This window comes from Megalobrama amblycephala, linkage group LG19, assembly GCF_018812025.1.
Source record: "Megalobrama amblycephala isolate DHTTF-2021 linkage group LG19, ASM1881202v1, whole genome shotgun sequence".
NCBI classification, from domain to species: domain Eukaryota; kingdom Metazoa; phylum Chordata; class Actinopteri; order Cypriniformes; family Xenocyprididae; genus Megalobrama; species Megalobrama amblycephala.
This window is the reverse complement of record NC_063062.1, coordinates 7,807,027-7,830,622: the sequence shown is the minus strand read 5'-3', so window position 1 is coordinate 7,830,622 and position 23,596 is coordinate 7,807,027. Positions and strand designations below refer to the sequence as shown.

Below are 23,596 nucleotides of genomic sequence, written 5' to 3'. Positions count from 1 at the left end.
TATTTCAGTTAGGTGCCAAGGCAACATTTCAAATTTTCATTTGGTTAAGTTTAAGTTTTTAATGAAATATTAATATTTTATGTACAGTAGGCTTTATTTCTATGAAAATGATTTTGAATACTTTTAGGTTTAGTTAACAATAACAACAATCTATGAAAACAAGTCTTAATATCTTATGCAATGTTGTTTTTGAAGTGCATTTGTACATGTGTTTGATGATTTTTAGATATTTTAGAAGTCAACAAATACTAATTAAAAACTCATTAAGAAGTCATTTTTGCAGTGTATATTCAGGCCTAATAATACAACTTGAGATGAATTGCTGAGTGTGTGTGTTTGTGAGATATTAGATTGTAAATGTAATGCCACTCACCATTCTGTTGGGGAACTTATTGAATTCCTTCACCATCACCAGTCTCAGCATATCCGGGTCTGCTATGATCACTATAGGCCGCCGGGCTATATAATAACTGACACACACGTACAGCAAACAAAAAAGATGAAATGAATTAATAACAGCACACCAGTCAAATTTCAGCGGAATGACAGGAGACAAAAGAACAAAGGACGAATGCACACACTCATACACAGATAAAGTAGCACATCTGTGGCTGTAAACCCTGCAGACACCATCTTCCCTGTCATATCACTGACGGCGTACAGACACACATCATGTGTGTGTGTGTGTGTGTGTGTGTGTGTGTGTGTGTCAAGGTCAGCTCAGTAAAGAGAAATTTGATGAGGCTGCTGGGTAGTTCCTTTTTTTGTAGTCACGCATGGCAGCTTTCACTGCTGAGATGTGGCGAGGTTGTACCGTCAATGCTGTGAAATGGAGGATTGTGAGCACATGTGTGCCCTAGCATGTGCCAGCATGAGAGACCACCTTCCTCCAAAATGCAACTACCTGTCATTTTATTTTTCTGAGAATCAATTTCACAGGAAATAGCAGAAACTATAGCACATAATTAAACGTACTGATAATTGAATATGAAACCTTTTATAACCTTCATATAGTTCATACAAGCTTTTGGACGCTTCCCTTTTCCAGCAAAAGGATACGCTTGGGTTCATTACAGTGTCCAGTGGCTGTAAAGCACATTTAAGCCCAGCTGGGACTCCGCTGGAGGCAAGCGCAGCAGAGACAGATCACTCTTATCATTTACTGTACTCTCCTTTTATGTGCGGTGTCAGTTTGGTAAGTAAAACTCAGAGCAGAGCGCATAGGTTCTTCATATCATCTTCGGCTAATGAAGCTGACATTGGCAGTCCACATGGCTCTAGGAGCAGGATGAGTTTAATTAAGCTTGCAGCTAAGTGACCTATAAAACACTGATCTCATTAGTATGTTTTGGTTTATCTATGCATCTGCGCCGGCGGTCTGTTCGCAAACCGAAGAGCTTTGTGAAAAAGTCTCTCACGTGCAATTCAGACTGATATATGCAAGATAGACTGAAATATTGTTCACATGAAAAAGATCATCATTACGGTCTTGTTTTTCAGTAAATGTATCAAACGATAACAGTTTACAATAGGATTTCATTACAATAGCAGTACTGAATGGAGCTGGATAATGACGACATCACTGTTTTCTTCAGAGCTGCTTTATAGATTAAATGAACACATTCTATAATTGATGAACTTTACACAGTTATTGAACCAAACCGGATCAACACTGAACTGATTTCAACTGAATAATGACTGTTCACTATTGTCTTTTTTAGAGCAGCTTTATAGCTGAATTGAATTCTGTTTGCGTCACTGAATCGTTACTTCGCTGTTTACCACTGTAAAGCTGAAAACAATCTGTATCGTATAAAGAGCTACTGTATATAAATAGGTGACTCGACTTGACTAGTTAACTAACAATGATCAATATCTAATGAAACTACACTAACAAAACAATACTACAGTATTTATTAAATCTTTTTATTATTTATTTCACTTAATACACAAACTAATTGATTACTATAATTTAAAATGTTAAAAATGTATTATGTACAAAATGTGTGTGTGTGTATATATATATATATATATATATATATATATATATATATATATATATGATTCTGTAAGTTATAATGACAAACTTTCTCGTAATGAAAATGATGACTTGATAACAATGAAATTCATCATTCATCACAATGATTAAAACCAAAGAATATAGTTCTGATGTGCAGCAAAAGATTGTTGAGCTTCACAAAATAGAAAATGGCTATAAAAAAAAAAAAGCTAAAGCATTGAAAATCCCCATTTTCACCATCAGGGCAATAATTAAGAAGTTCCAATCAACTAAAGATGTTACAAATCTGCCTTGAAGAGGACGTGTGTCTAAATCTTCCTAATGCGCGGTGAGGAGGAAAGTTTGAGTGGCCAAAGACTCTCCAAGGATCAGTGCAGGAGAATTACAGAGATTAGTTGAGTCTTGAGTCTCAGAAGCCTAAAAAAAAAAAAAAAAATCAAACAGCACCTACATCCCCACAAGTTGTTCGGGAAGGTTTCAAGAAAAATCCTCCTCGCTCATACAGAAACAATCTCCAGCATATTCAGTTGTCAAACAAGACTGGAACATTCAAACGGGACCGGCTTCTGTGGTAAGATGAAACTTTTTGGCAGCAAACTCACCAGATGGGTTTGGTGCACACATGGAAAAAAAGTACCCCATGCTCACAGTTAAATATACTGCTGGATCTTGTGGGCCTGTTTTTCTGCTGGAGGTCCTGGACATCTTGTTCAGATACATGGTATCATGGATTATATCAAATACCAACAGATAAAAAAAAAAAACCTGATTGCTTCTGCTAGAAATCCTATAATGGGCCGTAGTTGGATCTTCCATCAGGACAATGATCCAAAACAAACATCAAAATCAAAACAAAAATATGTCACTAAGCACAAAATGAAGCTTCTGCCATTGCCATCCCAGTCCCCTGACCTGAACCCTAAAGAAAATGAGTGGAGTGAACTGAAGAGAAGAAGCACCAACATGGAGCTGGGAATCTGAAGGATCTGGAGAGATTCTGCATGAAGGAATGGTCCCTGATCTCTTGTCAGGTGTTCTCCAAACTCATCAGGCATTATAGACCTTATGTAGCCCCGCCCCTTTTCAGCGTTGCGCTCGTTGTCTTTTGACTTCCGGTTTGTATTTCCACAGCGATATTACATTTATGAATGAACTGCTCGTTTTAAAATCTTCCCGATCTACTGACATTTGTTAAGACATCTGCTTTAAACATAACATTGCTCATGATAACTTTCATTAACTCTACAACAAGTAAATCCACTTAACCAACTAATTATTCTTTGACAGCGATGCCATAGAAATGTACAGAGCTACCGCAAAGCGGAAGTTCAAAGACAATTTTATAAAGATGGCGGCGCGCTTGTTTCTCTGGTAAATAAGGTCTATAGAAGAAGACTCAGAGCTGTTATCTTGGGAAAGGGATGTTGCAATAATTGACCCTTCGCAAGCAGTTTGATTGACAAGCGATCTAACCAATCAGAACGCCGAATCCGCCATTTTGTCCGACAAAGCAGTCAGGAGTTAGAAGATTAACCTCGGTGGACTTAAACTTGAAAAATTGTGTGTACTGACATCTTCCGCGTTTGAAACAACATTCCTTCTCATGTTCATTTGATGCTATAAATTAACTAGTCAGAAGAGATGATCGGTTCACGAGCCGCTTGAGCTGAGGCGCTACAGCAATCTGTCACGACACATTAAAGAGCCACAAAATGGTTTTTATTGTTTGAATTTCTTAAAAAAACTACAGTTTGAAAGCTGGGACTTTTGTTTAATATCCTAAGTAACCTGCTCTGTCTTGTCTGTCGACGTGTTGTCAGTGTCCTCTTTGCTCCGCCATGTATTTTTGTTACGTGTGGCGTAACAGCGCCATGGCTTGTCGGACAGAGCAACAGTAACTAAGGGGGGTGGGTCTTTGCGAAGGGTCAATTGGGTGCCAATAATTATGGCCAACGTGAACTAGAGAAAAACATTTATTTCATAATATGAGTTTCCCCCCACTTTCAATTGTTTTACTTAAATGAAAGGTTAGAATTTTATGTATTTTTTAAATGAAAGATCAAAAGGATAAACAATGCAGATTTATTTTCACAGCCACCCTTGCTCATATTTACTAAAGGGTGCCAATATTTGTGGAGGGCACTGTATACAATCTGCCCTTTACCTGTCGACCATTTCAACGCCCATATCAGTTGACCACTATATCAAATAGTTTCTTTCACTAGTGATTCTGGTTAGAAGCCATTTCAAGATGTTCTCAAACCATATCTGAAGGATATTTTTGGGTAGAGCAAAAAATAAATCACACCTTCGCCAGCAAAAATTCCCAACGTTTTAAGTCAAGCTCTCCTGCAATGTGCCGAAACATCTGAACTTAGATGACTGATGTCTTGTACTTCAGGAACCGACAAGGGTTTTAAGGAGCATGCGAAGCACTGATATGTATTTCAAAGCCCTTTGATTTTGGCGAGAAGCTCAGCCTCTTGGATTACTTTAACTGAAAGATGTCGTAATGTCTCCTGACATATATCCACACGACTCCGAATTAGATCCCCTTTTCCGGTCCCGACACCCAATCTAGAACTCCCAGATCCCAATGAACACACACACACAAGCAGACAAAACCAGCGTCATTCTGATTCTCTTCCCTTCCATTCTGCTCATATTAAACACAGGAAGCCTAGTGGCACTCGCTGCTTTGATCTCCCCGAGGAGAAGTCGGCCTCTCAGAAGCAGGCATATTAAAACACAATGTCTGGCTAGCAATGGACTAAATTAGAGGACACTGGGTGCTCTGTGAGTGGCTCATGCTGTCTGAATATGAATGACAGAACCGTGAACAAGGGCTTCATGTGTGATGGGTGTTATGCAGGCGCTTTTGTGTTAAAGTAATTCTATAAATGTGGAAATGACTAGAGCAATCATGTAGGGCACTTTTCATCAGAAATATAATAAGAAAAAAATAATTTCTATTACACAGTGGGTAATGAGAAGTCATTCATGTCTCACTAGGCAAAACAAATGGTTTCGCATATTTGTGTTTGTTAATGCCCTCGACAAAAGCTTTCCCAAATTTAAAAAAAAAATTGAAATCAAGACATAACATAAATTCAATCAGTTTTCATTTATATTTATTTATTTGATAGATGCCTTAATAACAGTAAGAGTAAAAATCCAGGGAGACTTACCCACAAATCCGTCCATACTTGTTTACGAGGTCAGTTTGTGCCTTAAAGAAACCCTGAGCAAAGAGCAGAAAATCCACATATCAGTATGAAAACATATCAGAGAATATATGAATATTCAAGTCACACTTGAGGTTTTATTTTAGAGACTGTCAAAGACTTTGACATCATCTACAATCATCAAAATTAACAATGAAATGCAACACAATTCAAAAATCTTTGAAAGATTCAGGGTTGAAAATGCTCCACAGTTCTGTTATGTCTTATATGAGGGTGATAACTGAGTGACAAGTCAAACAATGCTGCATGTGAGATGACCACCCCTGATTTTTCATATTTATTTTTCGTAAGATCATTGTATTTTAGATTATTTTTCATTGTAGTATTTTTATTTTTTGTATTATTTTGTTTTATTTTTTATTCTATTTTAGTTTTTTTTTTTTAATGCTAGCTAATTACTTTTTTTCTGCAACAAATATTTTTTGCAGAAAGAGTGTGAGAGAGATAGGAGTTAGATCTGAAAGATATCTGGTGAACTTTGTCCAAGATTAGCATATTAGCATATATATAATAGCAATATTCACAAACAATTGTACAACTTTGCCGTCATCCAGAACTCATAAATTCAAATAATTTTCTTTTAATAAAATTCCTTTAGTTTTAGTGTACTGCAAATAATAACAACAATACACAGCATAAAATATGATTGTTATTTTGCTGTAATTTTTGTATTGTATATTGCTACATTAATTTTTTATTTTTTTTTTACCATTACAGGGAACTTTTCTTCTTGTCAGTTTTTAAATTTATGCTTTGCAAATATTGTGCAATAACACATGCTAAAAAGTGAGTAAGAGAGACTTGCAAACTTGTATCTTTTTGTTCTCAGTAGGTGGGCTTTTTCTAAGAGATTAGCATATTCACAAACATTTGCACAGCTTTGCCATTACATTGTTTAAAGTGATTATTTATTTCAGCTCTGTCTTTTCTTGGATACCACTGTCTGTCTAATAAGACTAAGGCTACGTCTAAAAACCCATACTCTCTTGAGTAGGTACTTATTTTGAAAAAGTAATTACTTCACGAATGCTAAAAAAAAAGAAGTATGCTCTATATAGTATGAATGTAATTTGGACATACATTCGGCATGTTGTCATTATCACGTGACCTACCAGCGTTAGTTGCGCTGCTTCACCGCCATTCACAAATCTCTCCTGTGAGAAGGGTCTGTCACACCTAAACCTTACCCTAAACCTACCCCTTCCATAAAAATAAAATTTACTGTAGAGTTTCATAATTAAAAAACTTTAAAAGATGACGAAAACAAACAGGATGACTACGGCGTCATAGCTATGCTATACAATCTGTACGCCTTATCGCTAGGTGGCGATAGTGAAGCTTAAAAAGCAAGGAAAGTGAAGTAGAAGAAGAGCAGTACTAGTGACGACATCAGTATTTTTAGTGGGAGGGGCTTTGATGACATCCCAAATTTTCCTTGTAGGGGGGCGTAACTTGAGGTAGGGGGCATAATTAGTAGGGGCGTGGTTTGTAGTACTGCGGGACGTAATAGGACACACTTGGCTCCCGTGGCCTCATGAGAAAGTAAAGTGTCCATCATATGCACACTTCAGAATCTTGCCACATGTAGTAGGTCTTCCGGGTACTTTTTGCCTACTCTTTTACCATGAATTCGGACATACTTCTTCTGTCGCATACTGCTTTTCGCCTACTATTAGAGAAGTATGCCATTTCGGGTGCAGCCTAAGACTTCCATGCACAATAGAGATCTGTCACTGTGGCTTTTAATAATGTAATAATGTAGGTTAGGGGTGTCCAATCATGCCCCTGGAGGGATATTGTCCAGCAGAGTTTAGCTCCAACTTCAATTAAACACACCTAAGCCAGCTAATTAAGCTAAACTCTGCAGGATAGAGGCACTCCAGGAGCAGGTTTGGACATCTCTGCTGTAGGTGATTACTGTAGGAAGACCACTGAGTGAATGCACTTATATACCAGTAGGGGTCAGTACAGAGCAGACACTGACTGCGCTTGGCTTTCCTGGTTTATGGGCTCTCTGTAGGTTTATTGAGGTCTACTGAGAATATTATCCTGAAATATCCATAACCATAACACAGTAACAGGAATATTATTTTATCCCCATTCAGAATGGAAGAACATATTAAACTTTGCACATAAGGCTGTTGAGATTGCACTGTGTTTATAGATGCTGGTGGGATATGGTTAAGAAGTTACACAACAAAGCAAACAATGAACATCAAGTACTGACTGTTAAACGCGCACACACACACACACACACACACACACACACACACACACACACACACACACACACACACACACACACACACACACACACACACACACACACACAGAGTGCTAGTTTGGTATGCATGGCAGCCGGTGGCTCTGCTGTCTCTACTAATGAAGGAGTCGACAGTGCTGGCACCAAACTGCTTGCCCTCCCTTCTTCATCCCACCATTCCTGCAGTTTCCCTGGTGGGCATTAGGCAGAGACGTATGTATGTGTGTGTGTGTGTGTGTGTGTGTGTGTTCCTCAGTGAGCATTAAGCAGTGGGGTGTGCCCTTCCGTCCTGATGTCCTCTCCTTCAGCCTTTTATTACTGTTCTGTCATACGGAAGAGGCTGCGCGTGCATCTGGCAGTGCCGTGGTGAAGTTAAACAGGAGACCAGAGGCTCACTTCAAACAAATGAGCCACCCCTGGCTTTGGCTTCATTGGGGATTCATCTTGGATGGATACGATCAATATCGCCAGGCCTGACTGAAGCGGACGGTCAGCGATCCTATTGGAATTCTCTTAAAAAGATTAGCCACTTTTTTCTAGCACATACATGACCTTGACCTCTGCGCAGGTCTGAACACTGTGCTGCTTCTCTTTGTCTCAGAAGGTAATAATCTCTCGTGTCACTCAGAGTCATGCAGGGAGATGTTCAGTGTGTTGCTCGAGAGAATGTGAAGGAAGGTATGGGATATGCCCTTTTAAGGATAGATCTGTGAAATAAAGACAATGGAAGTGGCCATATTCTATTCTATTTTATTCTATTCCATTCCATTCCTCCTGAAGCGAACATTTAAAAGGATAGGTCACCCCAAAAATAAAATTGGTTTGGCCATACATTGAAAGTCAATGGGTTAGAGTAGAAAATGAAACCCTACTGACTGTCAAAATATCTTCTTTTGTGTCTGTGTTACACATTTACAAGTGAGCAAATCTGAAATAGATTTCAAATTGATAATGAAGCGATACTGAACAAAATCAGTAGTCTCTGCAAATGAGATTAATTTATGTAGGCTTTGAAGTCACATATTTGTGTAGGCCTTGAACTCACATATTTTGTCTTTCCAAAAGTTAAAGTAATTTATTTAAAGATATTGCTCAAAAAACAAAGCATACTCTAAAATTCTGGCTAGATATCTATTTACTATGTGCCTCAAACAAAACTCTACATATCTTTCAATGATTCAATGCCATGAACCTGGCAAACTTGTCAAATCCAGTAATTATTTCTTCCCCAAAAGCACTAAATGTAGCAAATCAGTTCCAAGATCTAAGAAACCTTTGCATGCAGACTCTAGCTTATAAATTATGCAATCTGATTGGATCTTGCAATTTTTGCAAGTGCTTACCAGTTTTGTGTGCAAAATGAATCAGACATCATTTAGCTTGTAGTGAGCATTTTGCCTCTCTCTGACTCTCTGCGATTTCTGAAAAATGCGGCTGAAAGTGGATCGGACCGAGCACCAAAACACACTTGTAGCCAATCAGCAGTAAGGGGTGTATACACTCATGAGGGGGGAGGTGCTTGAGCTGCATAGCGTGTTTGTGAATTTGGGAGCGTAGCTATCAAGATCCTTTTGGGTAGGGGCATGTTTGTTTTGGTGATTTCAAATATCAACATTGTTTCACCTTTAAACAGGCTGTTTTTCTTTCCACATAAGAGTTCTACACTCTAAAAACTAATTCAGGGGACCTTTAGTCATTACTTAAATAAATATATTGTTGTGAAATAAAAAAAATCAAGTTCTGAAATGCTGTTAGACTTTTTACTTGTAATTGTTATTTTATTGAGCGTGGATGACACACAAATTATGCCTATTGATTCGATATACTATCATGACACAAAAATGTATTTAATTTTAAGTTCTGTTAATGTAAAATACATTCTGATGACGTGTAAATGTGTTTCATTGTTTTGAGTTGTATGAACACTTCTTTTAACTGGGCTGGGATTTATATTTCCCATCATGCTTTGCCCATGGCACTTGAAAGGGAGAGTAATTCCTAAAATTAAGTGTTATATAATGTTTTTTGCACAAGATTAATGGTAAGGGAGATTTAGCAGTAATTAGGGTTTTGTTTTTGCTAATTTAGAAGAGCTAATGTGTTAATGTGGGTTTTTGGAGTTACCATCATGGTGACAAGCGGTGCTTGGTAAGATCATGTTACTTAGAAATGCAGTTTTATTGTGTAGACAATATGTTGGATCAACTTAAATAGTTGCATTCATGTTGACAGTTATTAAGTTCATGTTACTTAGAAATGTGTTTTTATTGTGGCAAAAACGTCTTCACCTTACTTAAAACATTATGTTGGATCAACTCAAAATATTGCTTTGAATTAATGTAATTCTCCCAATTGGCTTAAGTTAAAAATTCTAGTGGAAAACGTTAACATATTTGTTTTTGTTGAACTAATGTTTTATTTTTTAGAGTGTATATGCAAATAACCTCTGTTGTGATTGGCTAACATTTTTGCATTTGTAAAGTATTAATCAAAGCAGGCTAACTTGCCAACTTGCTAAATACTGAATGGGTGTTGATATGTACACTACAGTTCAAAAGTTTGAGGTCAATAAGATTTTTTTTTTTTTTTAAAGAAATTAAAACTATATTCAGCAAGGATGCATTAAATTGGCCAAAAGTGAAAATAAAGACATTTATAATGTTACAAAAGATTTCGGTTTCAAGTAAATGCTGTCCTTTTGAACCTTCTATTCATCAAAGAATCCTGAAACAGCACATAAAATTGCATAACTGTTTCCAAAATTGATAATAATTAGAAACATTTCCAGAGCACCAAATTAGCATATTAGAATGATTTCTGAAGGATCATGTGACACTGAAGACTGGAGTAATGACTGCTGAAAATTCAGCTTTGCATTACAGGAATACATTACATTTTAAAACATATTAAAATAGAAAACAGTTATTTAAATTGTGATAATACTTCAAATTCAGCATTGGTGAGCACAAGAGACTTCATTAAAAAAACCTTACTGACTACAAATGTTTGAACTGTAGCATGGACGGTCTTCTGTTAATATTTTTTATAACCTGCTTCAACAATTACCTGTTTTTGTATCTTAGCTTCAGTAAATAGACTTGACGCACTAGGGAGGCAGCTTTACATTGTGAATGTTAGATTAAGTCAATGTCTACATACATTACAATACGGCAGTTCTTTTATTTCAAAATACCAAGACAAATCCTGTTTTCCAAATAGGTCCCCTATGGATAAAGAAAAAGCAAGTAAGTGCATGTGTGCTGGCAACATAGAGAGAGAGAGAAAGAAAGAGAGAGAGCAACTGCATCTAGGTTGTTTAGGACCTTAAATGGACCAAATCTCATGTCTGTGAGTGTTGTATTTGGTAATGGAGTGTGTCATGATAATGTGCTGCTGTGGGTTGCGAGAGACTCTGTCGTCTAGTCTCTAAATGTGACTCAATCTGCCCTTGTATCCCAGACGCTGTTCATCTCTGTACATCACTTCCTGTTACCCATGATCCTCCCCCACACCCTTTCTACTCTTTTTCTTTTTTCCTTCAAATCATTCCAAATATATCATTGTCGTTTTATCTCCTTACTCCTATCTGCCTCACATCTCCTTCTCTCAAGAATATAGCTACATTCAAGGTAAAAATGAGTCTTATGTGCCACTGTACAGTACTGTTCAAACGTTTGGCGTCAGTAAGATGTTTTAGTTTTTTTGAAAGAAGTTATTACTTTTGTTTAGCTTTTATTTAGTTCTCCCAAAAAATGAAAATTCTGTCATTACTTAGTCACCCTCATGTTGTTCCAAACCCATAAGAATTTCGCTCATCTTCTGAACACAAATTATGATCTTTTTGATGAAATCTGAGAGCTCTCCGGCCCTTTCCATAGACAGCTTTGACGCTTCAAAAAGATCATAAAGGGATCGTAAAACTAATCAATATTAATTAAGTGGTTTAGTCCAAATTTTCTAAAGAGACGCAATCGTTTTATATGATAAACAGATTGAATTTAGGCTTTTAACGAACGTCTTGCGGAAGCTCAAACATGCTGCGTAACACACGAGAATGAACCTCATTGGTTCTCGCCCGTGTCAAGCAAACTTGCTTGAGCTTCCATTTACCACAACTGATGTGTGCGTTTAAGAATGTTTATATGTGAAAAAAAGCCTCAATTAAATCTGTTCATCATATAAAGCAAACATATCTCTTCAGAAAAATTGCACTAAACCACTCAATTCATATGGATTAGTTTTCTGATCTCCTCATGAACTTTTTGAAGCATGAAAGTGGTAGTCATGTAGCTGTCTATGGAGGGACTGAAAGCTCTCAGATTTCATCAAAAATATCTTCATTTGTGTTCCAAAGATTAACGAAAGTGTTACAGGTTTGGAACGACATGAAGGTGAGAAATTCATGATAGAATTTTAATTTCTGGGTGAACTAACCCATTAAATTGATTAAAATTGACAGTAAAGATATTTATAATGTCTTTATTGTAATGTTTTGTAATAGATCTTCTTTTGAACCTTATATTCAAAGAATTCTGAAGAGATGTTTCCACAAAAATATACAACATTGATAGTAATAATAAATCTATCCTGAGAGCACCAAATCAGCATATTAGAATGATTTCTGAAGAATCATGTGACACTGAAGACAGAAGTAATGATGATGAAAATTCATCACAGGAATAAATTACATTTGAAAACATATTTTAAATTGTAATAATATTTCACAATATTACTGTTTTACTGTATTTTTGATCACATACATGTAAATGCAGCCTTGGTTTCTTTCAAAAACATTAAAAAACCAACCTCAAACTTTTGACCAGTTATGTACATGCATTACTCATAAATTAGAGTTAAACTGACTGTGTTACCCATCCATTAGTCTCCCATTTGTCCCACTGACCAGTCATAATGCGTTCGCTTTGTGTATTCGTACTAGAAACTAATGCACACAAAACTGGAATCAGACTATTTCCAAAACTTGATTGGTCGACCTTATGCAAATTCTAGGTGTAAGGTTAAAATGTAGAAACCAAGTCATCAATCCCAAATACAGACTATGCCTTTCTTCCATACTCCTTTCTCTCTTTCAACATCTCCCCTTTCCTCTTTTGCATCTCACTGAATTTCTAACTTGAAATGCAGTCACCTGCCTCTTGAGAGGGGATTGCGCCTGTGTCTCTCTAGTGCCAGTAACACAAAATGTGCATCTAGTCGCACACACACAGACCTACAGGATTTAGCTGAGAGGTTGGCCTGTAGAAGTGGGTCAGAGGATTCTGCTGGAGCAATGCTCTGGAGACCACTGTTTGTGAGACTGAGTCTGCTGACGTGTGCACGATTCTACACACACACTAATACGCACAGACAAAGGGTGCACAACAGCATGCAAAACCCACACACATACCTTTAGTTCACCTGAGGGAGCTTCATCTAGACACACAGTAATTATGCATGCATGCATATTCATTTACGTCTTTCTCACTTCCATCTAATATCATTTAATCACAACGAGGAAAACGTGAATTGAGATGAAATGGACGGATAAAGGGAAACAGACAAGCAGACCGAGAGGGAGAGAAGGAAGTGGGAGCCCTGTCATATGCGGGTGATAGAAAGACAGAATGAAATGAGTGTTGTGAACGACATGCTGTCCAGTCAACCATCGCTGTCTGACAGTAACATATTGATCTGAGAATCTCTTCAGCACCAGAACAGCATAAGAGTTGGATTCAAAGCTTTATTTAAAATATGCCAGTGTGCTGGTGTGAATCTCATGGAAAAACACCAAAATTCAAAAGAAAAACACTTATTTTATATATATATATTTAATGGCAATCGAGCACAAATTCTCATTTAGGTAATGCATCCAAATGTTTTACTTTCTTAAATCCTTTTTCAAATTATTAATATTAATTGCTGTTTAAAGTAAAAAATATATTATATTACTGTCTCACAATATACTATAAAAAAGGATTTTTATTTAAAATTACAAATTAACAATTGGATTCTGTTGAATAGAAAAATTAACATGCATTTCAGAACATGTTATTCTTCTTCTTTGGTCCCCTTTTGTCATATAATAGTCCAAAAATAAGCCTAATTTTCCTTTGTTCTTTTGTTTTTTAGGGTGAAATAAGTGCCGGAAATGTTCTTTTTATGACATTCATCCTTATTGGTTGTTGGATGAATCCAGGCAGTTCACATTCGCAAATGAATCTCGCTTTAAACCTCTCAGTGGAATCGAACAGCCCTACAGCATTGCAATTTTGGCCTTTATTTCCTATAATACACATCAAATCATTATCATTAAACTACAGACAGACTAAAATGAGTATCCTCAAGGTAGCTGTTGATTTGCTACATTTCAGCCTGGGACTGAGATTAAACTTACAGGAGGAATTAAAAGTATTAATTTTTCAATATTATACCCACCCACTCTCCCCGTCAGTCTTTTATATTATCGCCGTAAAAGTACATCATTCAGCACAGAGGGTAATCTGTTTGGAAATCACATGGCATTAGATGTCATTAGCGGTGAGTCATCTTTAATGAACACATCTAATGAAGTGAGGCTCAGTGAGAGAAATATCATTTTTCCAGCTTTGGGAGGGCGGTACAAGGTGTGTATGAGTGAGAAAGTGCGTAAATGAATTTTGTGTTTCATTATGAAATAAACCAAAAGGTCTTACATTTCGAAACATCATGAGGTTCCCAAAAAATGGTAAGGGCTTTGGGTGCTTGATGCCACACCGTTCCAAGATGGAGAAAGGGGCGATGGAATACCTATTAAAACAAAGACAAAGACATTCAGTGAAAACATCTGCAGCTTGACTGATTTTGCCTCATTATTAGAAAACCACATATGCTCACACGGGTTGCCAGATTGAGGACACGAAACAGGAACGAGCGCAATTGACATGAACATGCATTTCAGAACATGTTATTCTTCTTCTTTGGTCCCCTTTGTCATATAATAAGCGACGAGCCTGACAATGTAAGTTGATTAGTTGATTTATCCATGTTTTACTATGCCGCTGGTCATAGAGCTTTTTAGATGGATGCCGAGGTTTTTTAGGTCAGGTAGAATCTGCGATCTCTGACCCAGTTCGTTTGCTGGCTTCTGTGGCTGCAATGCACAGTGTTTTCCACCAACTGGCAACCTGGGGTTTCGAAATACTATTGGGTAAATTGGCAGTGGGCGGGATCAAAAAAGACCAAAACAAAAACAGACATTCCGACACAGAACACACATTTCAAAGCAGAATAATTGTTTTTTGGAGAAACAAGTATGTGAACTTAGCATGTTTCCTAAATTATATATTTTTATGCTTTACTACATTCAAAAACATTACATATTGCACCTTTAAATAGTACTGCAGTATGATAAATGAATTATTTAAAAACAATAATAATATAATTTATATATGTGGCCCATGCTGGCAAAATGAGTCCGAATTAATTAATTACGAGCTACTGGCAAAACAAGTCAAAAATGTTGGTCGAATTTGAGGTTTTCACAAAAATTTGTTCATTAAGCCCTCATCTAGTGGTCCCACTGCTCCAAATAGCAATTAAACATCTAAACGTATCTTTTATTTGTATGTTTTCTGAGAGGAATACCTTTCCTTTCTCCATGAAAAACGCAGTTTTTCTCTGCTCATTTCACCACCACTCGCACTTCCCCTCAACAACTTCCTCATTAGTCCAAGTTTTGGTATTGTATTAAAACGCAGCTGTAACACGGTTCGTAGATGCGGGAAGAAGGAGGCGGGAACCGGCGAACGTTCAAACAATAATCTTTAATAAAATAAACAAACAACAAAACGAAAGTAATGCCGGCAGACCCTCGCGGACGTCTGCCGGCCACACAAACATAATAAAACATAAAATAAAGTCCAGGCCTAGTCCTCTATCGTCCTTCACTGTCGTCGCTCCTCCTTTTATGCCTCCGGAGTTCCTCCGTGAGAGACTCGAGGCCGGCGCGCCTCGCAGGTGATGCTCATTATCACCTCGCGCCGTTCCCTCACGGCTCTCGCCCGCCCTGCTCGTCACAGCAGCATTCCAACTTTGTGAATATTCATAGCGAATGTTTGATAGCATGAGTCTGAACCAATGAAATGTGATTTCAAAACTCAGGCTTAAGTAAACAAATTGATCACGCGTTCACGCGGCCTCGTAATTGACCTTTCGCCGGTAGTTTGATTGACAAGCGATCTAACCAATCAGAACGCCGCATCCGCCATTTTGTCCAACAAAGCAGCCAGTAGTTAAAAGATTAACCTCGGTGGAGTTAAGCTGCGTTCACGTCACCTCGTATTTACCGGAATCTTGAAATGACAACACGTGACGTTATATTCGGAGCTGTTCACGTCCTTTTGGTCCTTGAACTGGGAATTATGCGTTTCCATGGCATCACTGTCAACGCCTAAATGAATCTACAGCTGTCAGGTGGTACAGCGCGGCCACGTGGTATATCTGGGAGCTTTCAGAAAACTCCCAGCTTACAAGCTGTAATTACGAGCTCTACGAGGACGTGAACGCTTTTTACAAGCTAGAATCTCGTAACTACAGGAATTACGAGGCCACGTGAACGCACCTTTAAACTTGAAAAATGGTGTGTATTGACGTCTTTCCGCGTTTGAAACAACATTCATTCTCATGTTCATGGACTAATAGGAAGAGATGATCGGTTTTTACGAGCGGTTGAGCTGAGGATCTACAGCAATCTGTCACGACCATGGTCACGACACATTAAAGAGCAACAAAACGGTTTTTATTGTTTGAATTTATTTAATAACTACACGGTTTGAAAGCTGGGACTTTGTTTAATATCATAAGTAACCTGCTCTGTCTTGTCTGTCGATGTGTTGTCAGTGTCCTCTTTGTTCCGCAATGTATTTTTCACTGCGTGTGGAGTGACAGCGCCACGGCTTGTCGGACAAAGCAACAGTAACTAAGGGGGGCGGGGCTCGCGAAAGGCTAAAGCTGCGTTCACGTCACCTCGTATTTACCGGAATCTTGAAATGACAACACGTGACGTTATATTCGGAGCTGTTCACGTCCTTTTGGTCCTTGAACTGGGAATTATGCGTTTCCATGGCAGCACTGTCAACGCCTAAATGAATCTACAGCTGTCAGGTGGTACAGCGCGGCCACGTGGTATATCTGGGAGCTTTCAGAAAACTCCCAGCTTACAAGCTGTAATTACGAGCTCTACGAGGACGTGAACGCTTTTTACAAGCTAGAATCTCGTAACTACAGGAATTACGAGGCCACGTGAACGCACCTTAATTCCTGTAGTTACGAGATTCTAGCTTGTAAAAAGCATTCACGTCCTCGTAGAGCTCATAATTACAGCTTGTAAGCTGGGAGTTTTCTGAAAACTCCCACATGTACCACGTGGCCGCTGTACCACCTGACCGCTGTAGATCCATTTAGGCGTTGATAGTGGTGCCATGGAAACGCATAATTCCCAGTCCGAGGACGTGTTGTCATTTCAAGAATCCGGTAAATATGAGGTGACGTGAACGCAGCATTACTTACGCTGACTGACAGATCAGAATCGTGCACACAAAGACGCGATCCCGATATACACATAAACAGAATTACAGTAGGCTACTTCAAAATATTGAAGTAAAATATTGAAAAAAAAGTTGAATAGTTCCTATAGATATTTGGTTTTGATGAGGTGTGTGCCAAATTAGGTGTTATTAACAGGGATTTTAAGGTATGGTTGCTAGGTGATTTTTGTTTTGGAACCTTCAGAAAACTTGAACTCGATTTTTCTCAAAATTGACTTTACTACAAAAGTGTAGCGCAGTCATTTGTTCTCTGATTCCAACAAATCATACATCATTTTGAAAGTTTTTTTAATAGAGATTGTGAAAATAGCTCAATAACTATTAATAACTGGGCCCAATGAGTAAGGCAATACTTTAGTGGGCTTTCTTCATCAAATGGGCCAGGACAATGTTCCCAGTGACAACAACCCTGTGCTTCTTGTAGACGGGGTGTAAGTGATGGTTTGTGCAAAGGAAGGATGACACAAGCTTATCGGAGAGCACTGGCAAGTGCTGCATTTCCTCAGAGTATGGAAAAAGGGACTTGCATTATGCATCAGGATTGCATATGCTGACACACCAGCGCTTCGACCACTTTTAACTTTGAAGTGAGCCGTGGGACATGACGAGACGTTATTCTCTCAAAGAGTGCCTTTTTGTCCCCTAGAAGTTAAACACAGATGTCTTAATAATCCACCAGAGAAAGAGAACAGTGAGTACTTTATTCAAATATGTGTAAATAATCGCTAACACTGGTGCACATAAAACCATTTGCAAGTTAAGAAACACATTTTCTTCAACTACAGGCACTTTAATTTCCCAAGAGTTGATTTCTATTTAAACTAACAAAGTTCAACTTTGTTTTATGAAGGTCACATTAAAACAGTCTACTTTATTTTTGCTATTAATAAAATGTCTTATGTAAAGATTTTATTGGTTCAGCCTTCGTCTGAACCCCCCCAAAAAGTAATGTAATAATTTATTTTAAGAAAATTATTTTATATTTGTTTTACACAATTCTGACTGCCCTTTTGTGGCATCAATTCCATCAGTAACTTTGCCATTGCAACAATAGTGAAAACAATTCATATTCATTAAAAAAATACATTTTCCAAATATTATTTTTAGATTATTTTTAATATATTTATTTACATTGAGCAACCATTTTGTTCCAAAAAAATGGTTTAAAATGTTAAAAAATATTTCCAAAACTAATGGAAATAACATTTTCATTACAGGTCAGAATTTTATTTTTTTTTTATTTTTTTTAGTGACAATTCTTCTATGAGGCATGTCCACTGATATTTTTATCTAGAGTGTATAGTCTCAAAGTCAGTTTCAAAAGTGTCCAGAGTTGAATAAACACTCTTGTATGTTTTTTCTAATCGTGTTTGGCTGGAAATATCAGACTCTGACTTCAGCACTGTGGTGAAAAGTAACTGCCACCCATCTTCCTCAAAAATAAAAAAGTACTGTAACCAAAAGATTCTGACATCCATCTCTTTCATAATCTCCAGCTCGGCAGGAGTTCATTACCATATTAATTGTCAGATTAGAGAACGGGTCTTAACACATGCTGTAAAAAAAGCTGGAATGATAACTCATTTTATGACATGCTCTTAATTACCCAGAAGCACGTAGCATCCTAACACGCTCGTCCGGTGCTGAAAAACGACGAATCCCCAGCCCAATCTGTCCATGTCCAGATTCAAAATCATTTCTCACTTCAGCACAAATATATTCACCACCACAACCAGACAAACATCCCCCAGTCTTTCAACTCATTATTGGTTAAGTGAACACAGAAGAACTAATGTGAAAGACATCCACAGTGCTTAACAGTTTGAGATCAGGTTTATCCCCAATAGCTGTGGGAAAGTCTTCCAGCAAAACAGGACTAAAGTTGATTTGTCCTTCAAAACATGCAGTTTGGAACATTGTCAACAGTTTGTTCCAGTTTTGCTAAAGTTCAATCAAAAACCTCTTAAGGGAACATCAGAATTAATGTGTTGCTCTATAGAGCAGGTGTTAGTGAAGTGTGTCACAGCCCATATAAAGCAGAACGTAGCGTATTTCCATATTGTGAAGGCAGATAAGTTCAAAGACAGCATTCTAACCAAAAACTAACCATAAAGTGACTAAACTGAAAAGCTCAAACATTAACAGCAGGTCATTTAAAAGTCACTCACACACAAAAGAGAGTTCAACATTCAGAAGATTTTGCTAAAAGTTTGGCAATGGCATGTTGCTAGGCTAATGCAATACTAATAAGAACATCAAATACACAGTAAACACAAATAATGGAATTGTGAATCCATATTTCTTGACTTGTTTGCTATCTTGGATATAATTACCATGTTGCATTATGGGACTTTCTTATGTGTGCAATGCATTCAAAAGAAGATATCTTAGTAGACATATGCTGTGGCGCTTTTGTTGGCATTTTTAAAAATGCAACCATTACATTCCAAAGAAAGAAAGAAATAACAGTAATTCGCCAGGAATCTATTTTGTAATGGTTACTTTTCTGAAATAAGAAAAGCTCGATGACATATGTGGCCAGTAAACATGACCTCCGGAGGGCGCAATCTTCGAAATGAGACACAGCTATAATGTTGCCTTCATGTTGGGAGCAAGTTTATGATGCCTTAAATGCTGTCTAGGTAGGAAGTTAACTAGGTTTTGGATCAGACCTGTAAACAGACTTAAAGTCCCCCTGAAATCAAAATTGAAGTTTTTTAGCTTTTAGTATGAATATGTTAGCCTTAAGGTTATGAATAGGCTGGTGTGTTCCAAAACAATGACAAAATTCGCATTTAGGAGATATAAGCATTCAAAACTTAATCTCTCACTTCCGCTAAAATGGATCATGGATTTTCATGACATCACATCGTCAAATCTTCGGTCCAATCAAATGCTCTCTAGAATCTGAAGTCCCGCCTCCTCCTACACTCTTACAGACGCTGAAGCCTCGGCTGAAATCGGTCACTTGCTCATACATTTACTATTTTCTACATGGTGAATGGTACATAGTGCACTATATAGAGAATAGGGAACGATTCACAGTGTAAATATGCTTTCCTTTGACGCGAATAAAGTCCGTTTTTGCATTTGTCACATGAACCGCCGCAACGCGAGCACATTCTGCTCTGGTCCAGGGACACGAGAACACAAGAGTGGATCATATGCGAGAGTCAGCTCAGACCACGAAAGGTATCGGATTCATTTGAATTCTGCACAGAATGCTGTATATTAAAGTGATATAAAAGGACATTCGGATGAGAAACGGTTAGAGATTAGAAGGAAACTGAGGTTTTACTGAGTCTAACGGCTCTGGTGAGCTGGTACATAAACACAACGCTATTGGCTATTTTAAAAAAGGGGCGGGGCTGTTCGATATATCACCCTGTCTTCCTGTTTCAGTTGAAATTACGTCAACACATTGAATAATGCTGCGCATTCCAACACTGCAGTGGGCCTTTAAACTTCACTTTTGTTATAATTCTGCCACTCTTATATACACTTTTGTGACTTTTTTTTCTTACTCAGGTCTGCTTATAATTGTTAGCAAACGTTTCTTGCAACACAAACAAAATCTAGTTTTATATTACCAGTTTTACATTTTCCACCTTCACTCCGACCCTTTATTAAGATGAACTTTACAGTTTTTTTGCTACTGTGAATTTAAAAAGATAGTCCACTCAAATATTTAAAGTCTTGCAACATTGGGTCTTCCAAGCAACACTGGACCCCATTGACACTCATTGTAAAGAAAAAAAAAAATTTAAATATTTTTTTCTGTGCTCAACAGGTTTGGTAAAACATGAGGGTGTGTAAATGACAGTTTTCATTTATGGGTAAAGTATCATTTTAAAGGCCTTTTTTTTTTACATTTTCAACTATAGTGTGTAATCTATCTTGTAAAAAGTTTTTCAAAGTTACAAAGCGCAAAGCCCACTCCAAAGGGAGTTATTCTGTATATCACTGAGCACTGTTCCTGAACTCTCTGAATAGCCTTGATTGTCAAAATTGCTCAAAAGAGAATTGCTCAAAATACCCCATAGATTTTTTTTAAATTAATTTTTTAACTGCCTATTTTGGGGCATAATTAGAAATGCGCCGATTCAGGCTGCGGCCCCTTTAATTGCTCGCGCTCTCTGCCCCCTCCCGAGCTCTCGACTCTATCATTGCATAAACAAAGTTTACACAGCTAATATAACCCTCAAAATTTATCTTTACAAAGTGTTCCTCATGCATGCTGCATGCATACATTGGATTATGTGAGTATTGTATTTATTTGGATGTTTACATTTGATTCTGAATGAGTTTGATAGTGCTCCGTGGCTAACGGCTAATGCTACACTGTTGGAGAGATTTATAAAGAATGAAGTTGTGTTTATGAATTATACAGACTGCAAGTGTTTAATAATGAAAATAACGACGGCTCTTGTCTCTGTGAATACAGTAAGAAACGATGGTAACTTTAACCATATTTAACAGTACATTAGCAACATGCTAACGAAACATTTAGAAAGACAGTTTACAAATATCACTAAAAATATCATGATATCATGGATCATGTCAGTTATTTTTGCTCCATCTGCCATTTTTCGCCATTGTTCTTGCTTGCTTACCTAGTCTGATGATTCAGCTGTGCACAGATCCAGACGTTAATACTGGCTGCCCTTGTGTAATGCCTTGAACATGAGCTGGCATATGCAAATATTGGGGGCGTACATATTAATGAACCTGACTGTTACGTAACAGTCGGTGTTATGTTGAAATTCGCCTGTTCTTCGGAGTTCTTTTAAACAAATTAGATTTATATAAGAAGGAGGAAACAATGGAGTTTAAGACTCACTGTATGTCATTTCCATGTAGTGAACTCTTGTTATTTAACTATGCCAAGGTAAATTCAAATTTTAATTCTAGGGCACCTTTAAGGTAAGGGGCGTGACATTTCCAAAACACACTCGAAAGCATTTGGCCAATCACAACACACTGGTCCAGCCATCCAATCAGAGCACATTGTGCTTTACAGAAGGAGGGGCTTCATAGAGACCGGGACTAAACAGTGTGTTAATGAGAGGTGCTGTAATAATGTAAAATATATGGGAAAATGATGTGTTTTTTAGGGCTGGGCGATATATCGAATGCTTTTGTCACGCGCATTTCGTCAGTAAAGCCGGTTCCCTGATTGCCGCTAAATCGCCATCACCTGCTTTCAAATGGAGCGGCATTTAATAGACAGAGCCGTAGTTCACTGATAAGCCACGCAATATCGCGTTCAATATCGTCAATTACTGACGAAATGCGCGTGACAAAAGCATTCGATATATCGCCCAGCCCTAGTGTTTTTTAAGCATTTAAGCATGAAAACCTATTCTAAAAGACCCCCAAAAACAAAATCAAAACTTAAAGGGAATAATAGGTCCCCTTTAAGACTTATGTGGTTCTATATACCACATGTGAATATGTGAGTATAACAACTGAATAACCTCTGTTTACTGGCATACTGTAGCTCACATTGCCATATATCATGGCTGGTCATGCTCCTGAACACTGAATAGATGCTGACGTGTAAATGTGCAAAGTCAAATTAATGTGCTTGTGTTTCTGATGCCACGATAATGCTATCTGAGTAACCCATTTTTGCAGCTCAAGTCTGAGTGTATGCTTTGTTTTTTGAATGTTACAGTTTTTCTGTATAGTAAGCTACAGTATATGTCCATTTAATTATTTGACTACAGACCTACATCACTATAATTAAGTTTACACAAGACAGCACACAACTGCATGACGATCAATTGTAGTTCAACGCGAGCCTGAGCTGACTGACAAATCCAGCGAGGCATCTCCTCTATGTGTCTCTCCAGGCTAGATAAACAGATGTTGATGTAGCTTATCAGTGAATACGCCTGGCCATTTCTGAGCCCTGTGCCAGGGGCTGTGTGTGAGAGAGAGAGATGTGCCACAGGCTAAATATACTGGGAAAAGGCCAGGGTGGAAGACAGTCCTTAAAATACCACTAAAATTCACACCCAGCCTCCTTGTTAAATATTTACCTTAGCCTTAAACAGTGTCCTTCCCAAATTCGAATTTTAAAGGTCCTACAAGGTAAGAAAGGTTCACTGTTGGCCACAGACACAAACATATCAAACATGTTTCAACTTAAAAAATGTATGTGCATACAAGTATAGCCGAACACTTTCACAAACACAACTGTCTCCAAGGTTGATATAGTTTGCTGAGCTCTGGTTTAAACTTGCACATCATGAAGTCATTAAAATTTATGTGTTTAGGGTGACCTGTAACTTTGGGGTGAATGAGCAGTCCTTGGAAAAGAAGGAGCGATTGAGACAACCATGTCTGACTGACAGCAAGGGACTCGCTGGGTTGTTTTCAGAGAGAGTTTGGAAGGAACAGGCCAGCCAATGTTCTCATTAAGGCCAAAAGTGTCATAAAGGAGGAGAGATACACTGTGAGGTGAAAGAGGGGTGAGATA

The 23,596-nt window shown here is 37.8% G+C and overlaps 1 protein-coding gene across 3 annotated transcripts in view; it reads right to left on the bottom strand.

Annotated features, from left to right (window-relative positions):
* Window positions 1–23,596, bottom strand: part of tbxas1 (thromboxane A synthase 1 (platelet)) — a 96,481-nt gene that overhangs the window by 46,107 nt on the left and 26,778 nt on the right. The window contains exons 1-4 of one of the 3 annotated variants that reach the window (XM_048168036.1): window positions 16,374–16,428; window positions 14,221–14,314; window positions 5,209–5,261; window positions 374–470 (exon numbers count right to left, since the gene is read on the bottom strand). In XM_048168036.1, the coding sequence (XP_048023993.1) occupies window positions 374–470; window positions 5,209–5,261; window positions 14,221–14,235 (165 nt within the window). In that variant the 5' untranslated portion in view covers window positions 14,236–14,314; window positions 16,374–16,428. Of the gene's footprint in view, window positions 1–373; window positions 471–5,208; window positions 5,262–14,220; window positions 14,315–15,151; window positions 15,247–16,373; window positions 16,429–23,596 lie in introns of those variants that run through there. The other 2 variants (XM_048168035.1, XM_048168034.1) reach the window with 2 other exon arrangements.